Below are 17,356 nucleotides of genomic sequence, written 5' to 3'. Positions count from 1 at the left end.
GCTGTCCAGTCGCGTAGCGAGACGGGGGCGGTCCGCCCGGGAGGGGCGGCATTGCCGGCATATTGCAAGACTTTTGGAATTACTGCAATTTATACAGCAATTTGGTCTGGCCGATTCTGTTCCGAACATTGTGGTTTACTTGAGGATATTCTTAACCCTGGCCATCAGCGTTACAACTTGCGAACGCAGTTTTTCGAAATTGAAACTGATTAAGGACTACCTTCGTTCAGCCATGAGTCAACTTAGATTATCAAACTTGGCTATTCTCTCCATCGAACACGAGCTCATCAACGCAATAGATTTCAACGCTGCAATGGATGAGTTCGCAGCCTTGAAAACTCGGAAAAACAAGTTCTGACTTTCGTCCTGACTTCCGAGCAACTTAATATTAATGCCAATATTAGAGTTATTTTTTATTTATACAATTATAATACTACATTTGCAAAATAAATTATCTTCAGCAGGGAATGATTGCAAAAACCGGGGGCGGCATAACCGATCTCCGCCACGGGCGCATTTTCGTCTCGCTACGCGGCTGAAGCTGTCATACCTTAATCTTCCGAGTTAGGGTCGCGATTCTTGGAAAATCGTAGTTCAAATCAGAGGGTCAAATAGTGATCGTATCGTGTATTAACAGTGGCAGCAACTGTTGACAAGATGGTTTAAATATGTTCGTAGTTCAACTTTCACCCACTATGGCGTGCAAACGCCCCCTTAAATGTCACTAAAAAGTCAAAGCACTATCAATAATTTACATACTTCCTATTTGTTTAATGAAGTATCACTCTTCTTGCTTTAACACGAGAAAATTCTTGTAACAATATTTCTAGGTCTATTGACTCGGCTATTTTATGCTCAATTGAAATTGTTGCCAGACCACTTAAACGTTCCTGCGACATGGTAGATCTTAAATAAGTTTTTATAAGTTTGAGCTTTGAAAAGCTCCTCTCTCCACTCGCCACTGTCACTGGTAGGGTAAGTAAAATTTTTAAAGCTATACTAACGTTTGGCGCGAAATCGTACTCACTAATCATTTGTAAGGTCTCTAGAGGTGTACTGTTTGGTTTCACAATTGTTGAAAGAACTTTCAGTTCGTCTATTAGATCAGTGTAATTTAGATCTTTGGACTCTCCAAATGTTAAAGCGTCACATAGTCTTGAGCATTTATCAGATAAATCGCTAGGAGCCATGTCTTTAATTTTACTTACGTCGTATAAAAACTCAAAGATGTCACTGTGGCTTTTAATTTGGTGAAACCTGTCACTTAATGCACTAACGGTTGTGTCTATAATTTTGAAATAGAAGTCAACTTTATATCGGGTCTCTGGATCAAGGTTCGCACTTTCATCTTCAGCTTCATAACCAAATTGTCTTTTTACTTTCCTCTTTCTTGCTCGTGCTGTGCCTTCGATTTTCGATGTCTCCATTTCCAACTTTGAAGCTAATTCTTTTGCGTCCGTTAAATAGCCCTGGAATTTTAAATCACTTCGGAGAGACTTAAAATGGGTTTCCGTCTTTTCTAGCAAATCGACAGCTTTGGACAACCCCATATCAATACTCTGCAGTGATTTGTTGACTACGTTGATGTGAAGTAAAACATCGTACCATACTACCACAGAGCAAAGAAAAGTAAAATCGCGGATTTGGTTTGCCAAACAGCTTGCCTCATGAGCAACCATTTTGTCAGTCTTTTCATTTTCACTGATTTCTACAAGTGCATCGTAAATTTCATCAATATGGTATCTGAGTGGAGCGATTGCATCGATTCTACTTTCCCATCTCGTTTCGGACAATGGCTTCAACGTTAGGCTAGAAATATGATTTTTCAGAACAGCCCAACGATGAGTGGATGCCGAGAAAAAGTTATAAATTTTTGTTACTAATGAAAAAAAAGAAACTCCAAACTGTGAAGCCTTCGCTGCATCGTTCACGACCAAATTGAGTGAATGACTAGAACATGGGACAAAAAATGCTCTAGGATTCATTTGCAAAATTCTGTTTTGAACTCCTAAGTTCTTCCCTTTCATGTTCGCCCCATTATCATACCCTTGCCCTCTCATGTTTTCCAAAGGTATTCCCATTTCATGCAGTTTTTGCAAAATAACTTCTGTGAGGCCCAAGCCAGTGGTTTCCAATACAGGAACAAATCCAAGAAAATGTTCGGCAATTTTAACACTTTTTGAACTGGAATCTAAAGCGACAAAACGTACAATAATGGTCATCTGTTCTACCCCAGAAATATCAGGTGTGCAATCTAAAATTATGCTATAATACTTGGCAGATTTCAAAGCGTTTAGAATTTTATTTTGGATTTGGTCATGGAGGAGCTGAATAATTTCGTTTTGAATACGTTTTCCTAAGTAGTGGTGCCGCTTGTTATTTCCACTTGTTGTTCTCCTAATGTGCTCTTGTAAAACCGAATCAAATTTCCCAAAGAGCTCCACAAGTTTTAAAAAATTACCATTGTTATGGTGAAAAAGTTTATCAGACTCGCCCCTCAACGGAAGAGAGTGCTGTGCCAAAAACTGTATTATATCGATATAAGCCGTTCTATTACATTTTTCCAATGACGAGTTTCTGAATTTAGAACTTTTTGCGTTTCTTCGTCTATGGTTTTGCCCGATTCTAGTCTTAATTGCAAGTTCCACCCACTTTTGCTGTGATTGTAGATGAGGTGGGGATTTAGCATGGCTCGACAAAGCTTCAGACATATGTTTCCAATTATTATATCCATTTTCGGTAAAATGAATTTTCACATTGGAAAATATTTTACAGCAAAAACAGTACACAGAATTATTTATCTTAGAATATATTAACCACTTTCTCTCAACAGTTTCCCCATTGCACATCTTGTAACTATAGTAGTTAGCTGTAAATCTAGGATTTGAATCGTCTTTGGGGCACAACTGAGCCTCCGCAATAGATAATTTTGGCGGGGGCCCTTTTTTTTTTTACTAAAGTTGTTCTAACGAAATCATTGATTTTAATGGGCCACTTTGCTGGATCACAATCGCAATCGATAAAAACAGTGTTACCTGTGACAGTGGTAGTGTCTTCAGCAGCAGACGTGGATGCTGATAAATGGCTGTCGTTAGACTCAAACGGGATGGCAGCAGACGTGAACGCTGATGGCAGGCCTTGGTGAATGTTGTTGGATTCAGATGCGACAGCAGCAGACGTCGATGTTGATGGTAGGTCTAGGTGACTTTCGTTGGATTCGGAGGGGGCGGCAGCAGACGTGGATGTTGATGGCAGGCCTAGGCTTAGGTGGCTGTTGTCTAACTCATAGCGAGCGCCAGCAGCTGTAAGCTCGTTAAGTTGATTGTTCTTCTCATCACCGTCGTCGTGACAGTCTGATGGCTTCAAAAATTTAGCCAGAGAAAATTTAAGTTTTTTTTGCTTCAGTTTCTTTTTCTGCTCTCTTTTTCCTGTACTGGCTACCAGAGAGACGTTTTCTACTACCGTCCATGATTGAACTTGCACAAAACAGATATTTTCGAAATAGCACGAAACACTTTATGGTTAGTAAGTCTAAGTGGGTTTATGCAACGTTACTTAACTGAATTTATCTTTAACCGACGGGCGACGGTTAACACTTAACATACGGAATGACGGAAACTACACAGTACGCGTACCTACACTATAATAGGTAAGGTATACAGTAACTAAGCTAAACTTATTTAAAAAAGAAAGAAAATGCGTATACACTTCTACAAAATACGAACATACAATTATCACCTGACTCAACGGCACATATGGATATGAACTGTAATGTAACAGACTGCGATTAAAAGTAAAAGTGCAACAAACTGCGGAAACCCGAACTCTGCTAATCATCAGTCAAAGTCTGCAGTCTGTGCTAACGCTATCAGTCTGCTGAATGTTGTGGATTTTCTGGTGGCGTCGCATGAACGTGAACCTTTGCATTGTTATTTTTTTCTTTTTGCACTTATTTAATCATTTCTATAGTTTTGGTTTTTGTCGCTCTTGTTCCTGGCTTTTTGATCATATTAAAACACTACAATTTATTATTTATTCAATTTCAAACAAATTTGCCGCCCCAAATATTAAAATACTACAGGTAATTTATTATTTCTTCAATTTCAAAAATTGGTTTTCCCTTAAAATTTGCCGCCCTGGGCAGCCGCCCGGTTCGCCCACCCCTGATCCGAATCACAGTTTGGACACTGGAAGAATATCGGGTTCATGCCATCCGTGCATTCCTCATGGGCCCATTGGCGACACGTAGTGCATCTAATCCACTTCCCACCAGGTCTTGAATTAGAGTAAGGTTCAGCGCATATTAAACAAAAAGTGTCTTCATCACTTGAATCATCCGTTTCTTCGTATTTCGCTCTCTTATTCTTCTTTCTATTTGGTTTTTTGTCCGTTGCAATGGCAGTAGATAGATCTCGCTTTGTCCCTTTAGATTTCAGTAACTGTTTGATTTTCTTCGCATTTCTCTTTTCTTGTTCTTCCTGGAGCTCATTTTTATTGGGAGTATCTGTCAGTATAGCCGTCTTACGTTTCTTGCGGCCCTTTCTAGTATTCAAACGTTTCGTAGCCTTGGGAAATGGTATTATATCTGAAGGACTGTAATGAGTTTTCGAATTACCCGATAGTCCTGATCCTGAAGGCTTTGACACATCAGAATCTTCAATCAACACGGGTGAGCCCGGCGGCTTTGGAGGTGGCGTTTGATGCCTCTCAAGAATAGAAGGTTTAGACCGTTCCTCTTCTGCGGATATTCCTGTTGCTGATTCAGAGGGATGATCATCCATTATTTCTTGTCTTGTTGCATCAGCAAAATTTTCTTCTCTGCCAGTTGGTCTTCCCACGTCGCCGTTCTTTCCCTTGTCACCGTCTCTTTCTTCATTACCAACATTTGGATTTGGACGGTCTGTCACGGCACTCGTTAGAAATTCGTCATCTGTGAAGATGAGTCGATTTAAAGGCCAAATGCCAGAAACTCTAAACCCTGACTGGATATTCTTAGGAGTAGTGGCTAATGGTAGAGCATCTCTTACCAGTCCTGGAATATCATAGATACTCATAGTCTTTCCGGGATTGCTGCGCATCCAAGCATCAGATATGCTGTTGACGTATTTCTTGAAAGGGCCATATACCGAACGATCGAGCGGTTGGAGTTTGTGGGAACAATGTGGAGGCGGTGATAGAATTATTACTCCATTTTCCCTGCAGAGTTCGATACCTTCTAGTGAAAGGTGTAAATCGTAATTCTCGAGAATCAACAATACTGGTCTCTCTTTACTGCACCTTGAATGTTTGATGAAATGTTTTAAAAAAATTATAAAATGTTCTTGTATCATCCAACCAGATTTGTTCGCCGTTCCAATGCAGCCTGTGGACCATTGGCAACGAAATGGTTTCTGTAGTTCTGACGTGGGAACACGAACATGGGTGGAATTGCGTTTCCACTGGCGCTTACTTCTAGAGCCAATGTCACCAAAGTACCTCTTTCTGCAGAGGTGACTGATCCAACTTGTTTGACTCCTTTTCTAGCGACGATTTTATCCGGTCTCTGCACGGTTGTTACTCCAGTCTTATCCATATTGTATATGTCTTGACATTCAAAATTGTATCGGGCCATTACTTCGAAAATCAAATCAAAAAAGTTGTTAACGTTTTCTTTGTTAAAACTGGTTGCCCTGCTGAGGCTAGTTGCCTCTGGAGTTCGTAAAGACAAATGTGGATGACGCTTAAGAAACGCAGATAACCAGTCAGCGGATGCCATCTTATTCTCACGCCAACCATCATGCACCCGTATGTCATTTTTGATAGCAAATTCGTAGCCTAGCCTCCTTACTTCTTTTGTTGAAAGACCAAAATACATCTTGGAGCATTCGATCAGGTAATTTGAAAGCTCTTCTTCCATTGCATGCGGTAAAACCTGTCGATTTTTTACATAGCCGACCGTTGGATTTGGTACTGCAGTAGGGAGTAATACACACAGTTACGAAAAAATTAACAAAAGCTATTATCATCGCTGCTTACAATCATCTTTCACTTTCTTACAATATCTTTGCAGCGTCATAAAGTTTATATTAAATTCGTCCGCCACTATGCACAGCGATCTATTGTTTTCCAAAACCTCGACGCACGCAGCACGGAATGTTTCTTCCGAGACTCTGCATCTTTGGGTTTTCCGTTTGTAGGTCCTCATTCTGTGAAATGATCAACACTTCTCACTCATATTTCGATTTCACAACAAAATAGATCACGGGGTTAGTTGTTACAATGTCACAACTGACCCCTATAACACTGCAACAACCAGCCCCAACTGTACTATTCAAGATTAAATGGCCATTGCTACATAACCTTTGAAGTGATCACAACGGGCAAGCATGAAAAATATTCTCTATTTATCAATGTTACTTCAAGAAAATTTCCAGATATGTCGGAGTTTATCCGTACTTGTTATAAAACAAAGAGTTTACCATTTAATATTTACTCAGAGGGCTTAAAAACACATAAATTACTCATCTAGCACCGACTTCACCAAACGCGACACAATTACGCGGGAACATGAGTCGGTGAATGTTGCAAATCTAGTATGCAGGATAGCCATACTCTCCCAAAGGCGTGCTATTTAAATGCAATGTAACAACCGGCCCCTGTAACAACCAACCCCGGTCTCCCCTATATAATATGAACGGGTCGGTGCAAAAAGCGGTTCACACACACACACACACCCTCACACACACACACACACACACACACCCTCTGCCACATCCTCACACACAACAGCTATGTAAAATGTTAGCCACTTACTTGTTTTGCTCCGTTGGTGTTTCCGGCGGTGGCATTACCAGAGATGGTGGTGGTGGGGATCTTATTTCCTCCGACAGGTGCGGCGTTGGAATAATTCTGTAAAGAGAATCAACGTTCACAATGTACATAGCTTTTTTTTTTGCGATAATATTTACCGATTCGAATCGTATCCGTTAGAACCATGTCCACCTTCAAGTTCTTTGAGGAGATCGTCAATTTCCAATGTTCGGCCTAAATGAGTCGTTACGGTTGATCTGTAAGAAATCGCTCAGTATGTAGGAAACATAACTTTTATGATAAAAATGTTTAAGTACCTGAGATTATCAGACCTTGATTCATCGTCTGATGTTATAGTAATGATGCTATATTGATCATCCAGTAGGGGTTTGTTGCCCAATTCATCCACTGGGTGTAGCACCGTTTTATTTGCATCAGGAGCTCGTAATTTAGATGGTCCTGCAGTTGTAGGGTCGCTCGCCTTCCTTTTATCACCACTAATGGGGCCTCGTTTGATAAAAGGACCTCGCTTTGGTAACAATATGTTTTGTGATGATGCACTTACAACTACATGTTGCACCACACTAGGCACCGGTGCCGATTTTTTTAAAGACAGTTTACTGGGTTTCTTAGTTTCTTTGGTCATGTTGCATAGAAGAACAATAACTGATCAATAGGTAGAAATTTTAATTATTTATTATAGAACTTGTGCCGATGTTTGCATAAAACTCGGAAGGAAAAGAGATAGCGCATATATTTCCGAAAAGCTGAATCAGCATCTACGGAGGTATCTAATGCCTGTGTTTGCATAAAACTTTGAAGGAAAAGAAATATAGCGCATATTATATTTCCGAAAAGCTGAATCAGCATCTGCGAGTGTGTCGTTTCCGGTTCTATAGACGAGTTGATTGCTCTTACTTATGCCACTATATAAGGTGGTAGTTCTACAAATGATTAATTGAGTCCACAAATTTCGATGGTACATCTCGCTTGTCTGTGAATCAATTTGCAAGTACCTATATCCGTGTGTGGATTCGTTCGCTAAACTTAGCATTACATTGGATATATTTGTTAAGTTGTTAATTACAGTAAGTAAGTAATTAAGTTACTATAGTAACTATGTCTTCTTTGTCAGTGTCAAGTATTAGTAGCGACATAGTACGGCTCACAAGAGATCTCGTTATTTTGTTAAAATACAAACCTGAAATATTGAGACACATTTCCATTATTAAAACTAACATTTTTTTGATTGAAAAGGTTATCGGTGATAACGTTTCTTTAAAGAACAATAACGAAAATCCCATTAAGCTTGAAAGCAATTTGGCAATCTTGAAATCTTACCTGGCTAAACTGAGGCAACAGTTAAGAGATGTTTCGAAACGAGGCTGTGGAATAGGTGAAAACAATACGCGTAATTTAGTTTGGTATTCTCTCAAATCCTGTTTTAACTCGAGGCTTTTAACTGGGATCATAGTCAATTTAGGATATAAGGACCCTATAATTTTTTTGCAACGCGCGTATGATAGCTTTGCACGAAAAATTAATATCATGTTGAAACGGTCCATGTTGAAAGTAAATGTGATCCTCGTTTGCAATTTTGTAAATCCTAAAAACCTAAATATAGATTTAAAGACGTTTGCTACTAGAAACAACGTTATTGACTCTGGTAGCAACTTGCAGGGGTGGTATCAGACCAATGTGTTTGATAAATTGAGAACAAAGTTAGAAGCATTTCAGGAGGAAGGATCTGGTTTCGCCCTTAGTGAAATCTTGCATTTAAAGGTAAACATAAGCAGTTATGTTCCGATAAGGGGTGGTGCTTCCACTTACATAAAAGTACCTCATTTTATTGCGCTAAAGAGGGCCGTTATTAATGTTAAAAATAACGATCCATTTTGCTTTCTTTGGTCAGTAACGGCGGCATTATATCCTGTTCATAAAGATGGCGATAGAATATCGAGCTATCCCCACTTTGATACGGTTTTAAATCGAGGAAATATTCAATTCCCTATTAAACTTAGTGATATAAAAAAGTTTGAAAAGTTAAATAATTTGGCTATCAATCTGTATTGTGTGACAAAAAAACGTGTCGTTCCCTTCATGTTGAGCACTAACCACGATGTCAATGGACCCACAATTAATTTATTAGTGTTATCCTCTAACAATAGCAATATAAACGGTATTTCGCAGTCCTCTAAGCGCAATCCCAATTATCATTTTACGTGGATTAAGAATATGTCCGCGTTGTTGTCTTCACAATTGTCAAAAAGAGGCCACAAAAAATTCTTTTGTAATATCTGCTTAAACCATTTTTCTTCTGATAACCTATTACAAAAACACTCCGTCAACTGTCACAAGATAAATAGATGTTCTGCAAGAGTACCGCGCGAAAACGAAAAGTATTTAGAGTTTACCCATTACTCATACAAAGAAAGTGTGCCATTTGCTATCTACGCCGACATGGAAAGCATTTTGGTTAAATGCGAAAACAACGGTGGTGGTGGTGAAAACACACGATTGTACCAAAAACATATACCCTTTAGTGTGGCGTTTTATCTCAAGTGTACGTATGATGATTCGCTTTCGCAATTTTCACAGTATAGAGGGGTGGATTGTATTTCTTGGTTTATTAAACAATTACATAGCATTTCCATATGGGCGAATTCAATCTTTGATAACCCTATACCCATGGAAACGTTGAGTGCTACTCAACTGGCATATTTCCAGAATGCCACTCATTGCCACATATGTGAAAAACCATTTGCAGAAGGTGAAATTCGTGCTAAAGATCACAACCATTTGACAGGAAAAATGAGAAAAAGTGCCCACGTTTCCTGCAACTTGAACTATCAAGATAGTCGCATAATCCCAGTAGTCTTTCACAATCTTAGCGGATATGATGCCCATTTTATTATACGAGAACTAGCAACCGGTATACCTGGTCAAATTAAATTATTACCTATAAATAAAGAGAGGTACATTTCTTTTACCAAACACGTTGAGAATACAAACATTGCCTTTCGATTTATCGATTCGTTTAGATTCATGAGTAGCAGTTTGGAAAAATTATCTTCATACTTGTCAAACGATAAAAAAACAATAACTCGGTCATTCAGTCTCAACGAAGTTCAGTTTAATTTGTTAACTCGGAAAGGCGTTTTTCCCTATGAGTACATAGATTCTTGGGAAAAGTTAAATGAAACTGAGCTACCACCAAGAAACGCATTCTATAGCCATTTACACAATGAGGATATTACCGAAAATGAGTATGCGCATGCTTTAAACGTGTGGACCTCGTTTTCAGTTCAAAATTTAGGTCAGTACTCAGATCTTTATTTAAAAACGGATGTTCTTCTTTTGGCTGACATTTTTGAAAATTTTCGTAAAACCTGTTTGCAGACTTATCAACTTGATCCTTTGCACTACTACACCGCTCCGGGCTTGGCATTTGATGCAATGTTAAAGATTACGGGAATTAGATTAGAACTTTTAACTGATATTGATCAAGTTTTGTTTATCGAGAAGGGAATTAGGGGAGGCGTCACCCAGTGCACGACTCGTTATGCCAAAGCCAACAATAAGTATATGTCTGAAGGATACGATCCTAACCTTCCCACAAACTATCTAATGTATTTCGATGTAAATTCACTTTATGGAAGAACAATGTGTGAATCTCTACCGTATGGAGATTTTTCCTTTGTGGACAACTTTGAGTCGTTAGATATATTAAATCATTCGGACGATTCAGACATTGGTTACATTTTAGAATGTGATTTAGACTATCCAAGAGAATTGCATGAGACGCATAGTGATCTTCCCCTCGCTCCTGAGCACATGATTCCGGCAGGATCTAAAATTAAGAAATTATTGCTCACATTGTACCCCAAACGGAATTATGTCGTGCACTATAGAAATTTAAAACTGTACATTAAGCACGGTTTAGAACTTATTAAGATTCATCGCGTCCTACGCTTTAAACAATCACCGTGGTTGAGAAAGTATATCGATTTGAACACGTCTATGCGTAAACAAGCTAAAAACGAATTCGAGGTACATTTTTTTAAACTAATGGTGAACAGTGTATTCGGAAAATTAATGGAAAACGTAAGAAAGTATAAAGATGTTCGCTTAGTAACTAAATGGGAAGGACGGTATGGAGCAAGAGCGTGTATTGCAAAACCAAATTTCCATAGCTGTACTATATTCGATGACGATATGGTCATCATTGAAATGAACCGCTTAGAGGTATTCCTAAACAAACCAATATACGTAGGATTTTCGGTTTTGGATGTCTCTAAGACTTTCCTTTACGAGTTCCATTATGATTTTGTTTTACCGAAATTCAAAAATTGTGCGAAGCTGTTATATACTGATACCGATAGCCTCATTTACTCGTTTGCGGTTCCCGACATCTATCATTCGATAAAGGAGAATCTTGATAGATTTGACACCTCCGCCTATAATCCGAATAACATATTTGCAATACCACCCGTTAATAAAAAAATTCCAGGCCTGATGAAGGACGAAAACAATGGACGAATAATGCTAGAGTTTGTAGGACTCCGAGCAAAAATGTATGTATACCAAGTAGATGATCAAATAGTTAAAAAGTCTAAGGGTTCCACAGCGGCTAGCATTAGGGAAGTAACGTTAGAAGATTATAAAGATTGCTTGTTTAATGAATCGATTGTAAAAAGGAATCAGCATCTTATTAAATCACAAAAGCATTGCGTATTTACGATCAAGCAGGATAAGGTAGTTTTGAGCCCTTATGATGACAAACGTGTCATAAGTTTAGACTGCATCAACACTCGCCCTTGGGGATACCATTCAACTTAATTTTCATATTCCACAGCATCGAAACATCTTTTCATTTAATTTCTTTTTGCAGATTATGAGCATCAGTTGCAGCATTCGTTCGGATAAAACAATCCAATTGGAGCAAGAAGTATTTCTTGCTTCTCATCACATTTACAAAAAACATTTAAAAAGAGCCCTTATGGACGTCTGGTCCACTGAAAATTATGAGGTGATTAATCAGACTCTGCAAAAAATTGTGATACCGGACGAGTGCTTCAACTGGTGCGCAAAATCACCAAATGTGTGCTCGAATAAAATTAAACTACTAGTTGATAAGAAGGAAGAAATTGACTATACCATTAAACATTTTGTAAATAAATGTCGAATCCTAAATATAAGTGGCTGTGTTACTAGTGATCAGATCGATAGACTGACTTCTGAATTACCTTTAGGACTTAAAATGTATATTTATGATTTAGCTAGACTTTCTCAATTCAATGTAGATAGTATTTTAAATAACTATAAGGATCTTTTGTATATAATGGATGATGCAATATGTATTAGTATAGAATATGCTAATTGTAAGGCCCTAGAAATTTTGTGGGAAATATGTACCGAGCGAAACATACAATACTCATTCAGGCCGCTCGCATGCACTCGACATAAAGCAGTGTACGACTGGGTGCTGGAAAATATCCGTAAAGGAGACGCAGATCCAAATGCGTCCCTAGGGTGGACTTGTGGACCGGACAACGCATTTTGGCCCTCGACGCAACTAAGTGACTATAAAAAGAGTTTATTGGTACTTAACAGAATGTGGAGTAAAAATTCAAAACCGAATCCAATCAAAACCTTTGTATGGTAGACAAAAAAATAAAATAAAAACATGTATGGATTTACTGAGTTTTATTCACAATATATATATATATATTACAAATTAAAAAAACTAAAGCTTATAAAATTATGTCTTCTTGATTAATCCACGATTTTTCATCCATTCCCCACCATTTGACGTATACTTTGTTTTTCTTACGCCGCAATACCTTTTCTATCAAATATACATCTGAATGCTTGGCTTTCTGCAATTCTTGTTCATAAAATCCACCTAGGATCGGTTTTCCTTTCATGTCTTCTAACAGATATGTTACTGGGTTTGTTATTCGTATTTTCACTATTTTAAAAAGTTCACTAGACCAATTAGGTGTGTAGCCCTTAGAAAAATGACTCTTGAATTTGCTGATTCGAACTACATCGCCAACATTAAACCGACATTTCCTATTGAACAGCTTTATGTGGTTATAGGCAGTTAAATGTGTGTTGGCCTTCACTTCAACCGGTTTCATCCCAGTCGTTCGATGTTTACGCTTATTATAGTCGCTTGTGATTGATTCAATTACATCGATCCATACATACTTTCCACGTAGGCTAAAATTTTTGTAAAGTTGACCCTTGATAGTTCTAATAACTCTTTCGGCCATTGCAGCCTTTTTAATACTGTGCGTAGAGTAGTGATTAATATGTTGCTGTGTCATCAACTTATCAAATGATTTGTTATAGAATTCCTTTCCTGCATCGGTTTGTAAATTTTTCGGTCTGCGTCCGGCAGTTCTTAATATACTTTGCATGGCTTTTGTCACCTCTTCGCCTGTTTTATTCTTCAATACTCTCGTCCACAGATATTTAGAAAAACAGTCAATAACTACCAATATGTATTTGTAGCCTTTATTATTTTTAGCGTAAGGTATAAATTCAGCTAAATCTGCCTGCCAAAGATCATCGAAACCCTTAATAACAGTACGTCTACGTGTGAAATTCTTACGTGCCGCTTTGTGTAACTCATTTACCACTTGCTGCATTCTCTATTAATCTACTCAAGCTTTCTTTGACAGCGTTCAAATCTTTCTCTAAATGTTCCACAAAATTGCGAAGACCGTCTAAAGATGCTTTAACGATTTGTATATAAAACCTTAAGTAGCCTTTATTTATAGCATCGCTATCATCTAATGGATCAGCCACATTGGTCAGCCGGTTTTCGTTTAGATTTAGTCTTGTAGCTAGATAGTGGTGTAAGGTTAGGGCATCCTGACGTTCAATAGGATCGGCAACATTACTTAATCTCTTGTTTTCCACGTTTATAGTATCGTCGGTAATGGAAAAAGTTGTTTTCAACAGCTTTCCAAATTGAGCATGGGTATGTGAACGTCCGAATTTATCCATGATGAATGTAAGAAAGAAGGCGGAAATGGGGTATTTATACTAGTTGACGTAAAAATCGCTGCGTAGGCTTTTGTATGTAGCCCTCTTCATATAACTCTTCCATAATTGATATTATATCATTTTTTACACCAGTGTTGCCTGCCATTTTTTCACCCCATAAAACCTCTAACTCCCTAATCAATTCATGCACGCTATTCCAGTATTTGTATTCGATCGGTCGGTCGAGTTCCTTGAATAGAGTAATGCCGCTTCCCGATTTCGCACGCCCCCTATTCGCCGCTTCCTCCTCCTTCAGTAGAGGCTTTATTATAAGCGTATACTTTTTGCTTTTATTGCCACGAATCTGTTCGGTGGGGTCGTAATTGCGCCGTGCGACATGAGTTGCTATTATTATCTGCTTATAGTTACTTCTATCCTGCTTGGATACTAGCGATTCATCCGGTTCATTCATGATGATAAGTTCGTATAGCCCTGCAGTACCTTTGTACCGGATCCCGTTAATAACCAAATCTTCGTTATCTATCGTCACCTCTGTCTTGCCCATTCTCCACTTATCCGTTTCGACATTATAATGAATTCCAAAGGTGGTGTCAATTGCATTACTCGTATCTCTTATCATGCGCTCAACGTATATACGTGGTAGGTGTTTGTATTGTTCCAAAAAGTCTCGCGAACCTTGCATATCAAGTAATAAAGCAGATGATGATGATGCGATAGGAGGCTCTTCTTCTTCTTCCTCCGGTTGATGCTCTCCTATCACTGTACTCTGTAGAAATGATGGCGGCTGTCTCAATGATGGAGTAGCCGTGAGATGAAATGGCCTAACCATAGGACTAATATCAGTTGGAGGATATTTTTGAAAGTAGGGAAGTCTAGCCAGCGGACTGATCTCGGTAAGGGAAGAGGGCCTTCGTCTCACTCGCAAGTAATAAGGTATCGCAGGGGTCGTACGTTGTGGTGATGACTTGCCTTTTGCAGAAGATTGACGTTTGGGAGGTGAAGCGTTCGTAAATACTTCGTCCTCCGGCTCCTCCTTTTTCGTTACCATCTGCATCGATGGCGGTTCGATTTTCTTTACGATCTGAGATAGTGGTTGGATTAGGGGCTTGTAGGTTTGCACAAATTCTAGTTCTCTACTAAACCGATCCTCCTTAAGACGATTATACTTTTGTTGTATCGCTTTACGGGCTTGAATTATTCGTCGTTTCAATGCCATCTCCTTGTTATCCATGATGCGGATTGTCAAATGGATAGAATAGGTACACAGACAATAAAAACAGGGGAACAGGTAAATAGACCAACCTAGGTAAACAGACGAATAGGTAAACAGACGAACAGGTAAACCGACGAACAGGTAAACAGACGAACAGATAAACAGACGAACAGTTAAACAGACGAACAGGTAAACAGGCGAACAGGTAAACAGGCGAACAGGTAAATAAGTAAACAGACCTGTTTATTAATAATCCGTTTATGTGAAAGCTGTTAGCTGTTAGCTGTCTATTTGCAACTGATCCATACATAAATGTTTACGGTATTATATAATGATCGAAACCTTTCCTAAAACGACCGTTTCGTACTTCGGCATCCTTATTAATCACCATAAACCCATATGGGGTCTGCCAGCTTTCAGAACACATCTCTCGAAACAGCTGCATACTTATTAGGGGGGTGACATGGTCTTCGTAAATGTGTCGCAAATTCAAATCGTCCTGTTCGAACAGAACAATTAAGTTGGCGTTGTCTCGTATAAGTTGTTTGGGAATTTTAGAGTACGTTTGGCCTAAGTAGAAGCAATCGATAGCGTTATGTCTGCCCATTGAAAAGTATGCTCTAATGTGATCCTGTTTTTCACAAGCAATGTCATCAAAAATAAAAACTGAATTAGGTTTTGCAACGCTGGGCTCCATAATATCTGTGTTATCGCTGAAGGTGAAGAAACCTATGTCCTTCATAGGACTCAGAATTTCTCCCAAGAGCCTATACTTATCCTGATTTAGTGATTTGGAATAGACATACACATTTTTGAAGCGTAGACCATTAGATTCAGTTAGTAGACTCAGCATCGTATTCGTTTTGCCGCAATTCGACGGTCCACAAATTAGACATCTTACGCTGTTTGGAAGTAACTCTCCATGTCTTTTAGACCCCACATTTGGTGTTATAAAAGTATCAAGATTTTGAATGGGAAGTTTTTGCTCGTGCACCACTACCTTCATTTTTGATGGTTAAAATTAAACTAGGCACATTTTGGTCAATACATTTTATTTATACTAGAAAATACATTTTCAAAAAATATGAACTATAGTTTCTTCACTTCTCCAGTCAAAGGATTGTATTGAACTAGGGCGTCGTGCAAGATCAGACAATAAGCAACGGTTCCCGCCTCGAAGGCCTCCATCGATTCCATTTCCAATCTAACATCTACCGTTGAATGCTTCAGAGATTCGTTTTGTTTTGAACAATCCATTACAAAGATTGGACAACTTTTAAAATAAGAATAATCAAACAAAGCGTCTTGCTCGTCCTTGATGTAATAATCTCTACGAAAGTTTACGTAGTTTTGATATGCGGTTATATATTTGTTGGCACTAAAATCTAAATGCATCGCTTCGTACGGATAACTTTCAGAATTGAGATGAAGCTTTAGATTGCGGATATTGACGTTATCGAAATTGGTCGCTCTCGCCTCATGCGAAAACCTTTTTCCACTACGTTGAAATGCTACGATTACCCATCGAGGTTTCTCTAATTGGGTTGACGTTTTGATTGGCCATATATCCGACTGTGCCTGTTTCAAAGCGGGCAATTCGTACAGTTCCCATTGACGAAACGGCATTGTAATTATTGCATCCTTGTTAATGCGCTCATATAGCCCAATTTTGGCACTGTCGCTAACTGTCACGTGAGGAACTTTCCATTGAATTTTTGTTAATGTTATTGTTGCATCGTTCGCTGTGCCCATGTAACAATCGGCATCGCTTCTAGCACGAATCAGTACCAATTCTTGGCGCATGTTTACGATAACTTGACGATAGTCTTCCATACTTCCAAATATGTGCTTTAACGGAATGCAAACGGTGAAATGCTTCTCCTTGTTGCTCTTGACGTAGTCTACTTGAAGGGACTCATCCATGGGCGACCATCCCAAATGTTTGAGACCTTTGCTTTCAGTAGCTGTATACGATACGTATCCCTTGAGTGAGGATGTAATACCCGGATTCCTACATACATCTACTTTCTGACCCCCCAACTCGTAGCGTATTTCTTCGAAAAGAAATGCCGCAAAATTGTTCGTTAGGTTGCATGTCTTTGCGATCGCACCCTCTTCTTGAGGCTGATTCCATTCAATTTTTCCTTCTATGTATAGAAAGCTGTCGTATGTGGCAGTCACCAGGTCTTGATTTTGAATTAATATACGGATTTCACTGGAAAGCCCATAGTTCGAAGACCCTCCGTACGGAAGATAAGTATGGACATCTGACTTGATTATAGTTTCGTCAAAGTGTACGTTTTGAAAGATGTTTAACGAGTCTGCCGCCACTGCCAT

At 38.8% G+C, this 17,356-nt stretch overlaps 1 protein-coding gene across 1 annotated transcript; it reads right to left on the bottom strand.

The window, feature by feature from the left end:
- Positions 1-16,108: 16,108 nt before the first annotated feature.
- Positions 16,109-17,356, bottom strand: LOC116164011. Its single transcript, XM_031478139.1, has one exon. It carries the CDS (start codon positions 17,354-17,356, stop codon positions 16,109-16,111), a length of 1,248 nt encoding a protein of 415 aa, XP_031333999.1.

The sequence above is a fragment of the Photinus pyralis genome, unplaced genomic scaffold (genome assembly GCF_008802855.1).
Source record: "Photinus pyralis isolate 1611_PpyrPB1 unplaced genomic scaffold, Ppyr1.3 Ppyr1.4_LG2, whole genome shotgun sequence".
Classification (NCBI taxonomy): domain Eukaryota; kingdom Metazoa; phylum Arthropoda; class Insecta; order Coleoptera; family Lampyridae; genus Photinus; species Photinus pyralis.
Note: the sequence above shows the minus strand (reverse complement) of the source record. Positions and strands in the feature narration are given on the sequence as shown.

Coding starts and splice junctions, on each gene's coding strand:
- LOC116164011 (XM_031478139.1), bottom strand. CDS start 17,356: ATGGCAGTGGCGGCAGACTCGTTAAACATCTTTCAAAACGTACACTTT.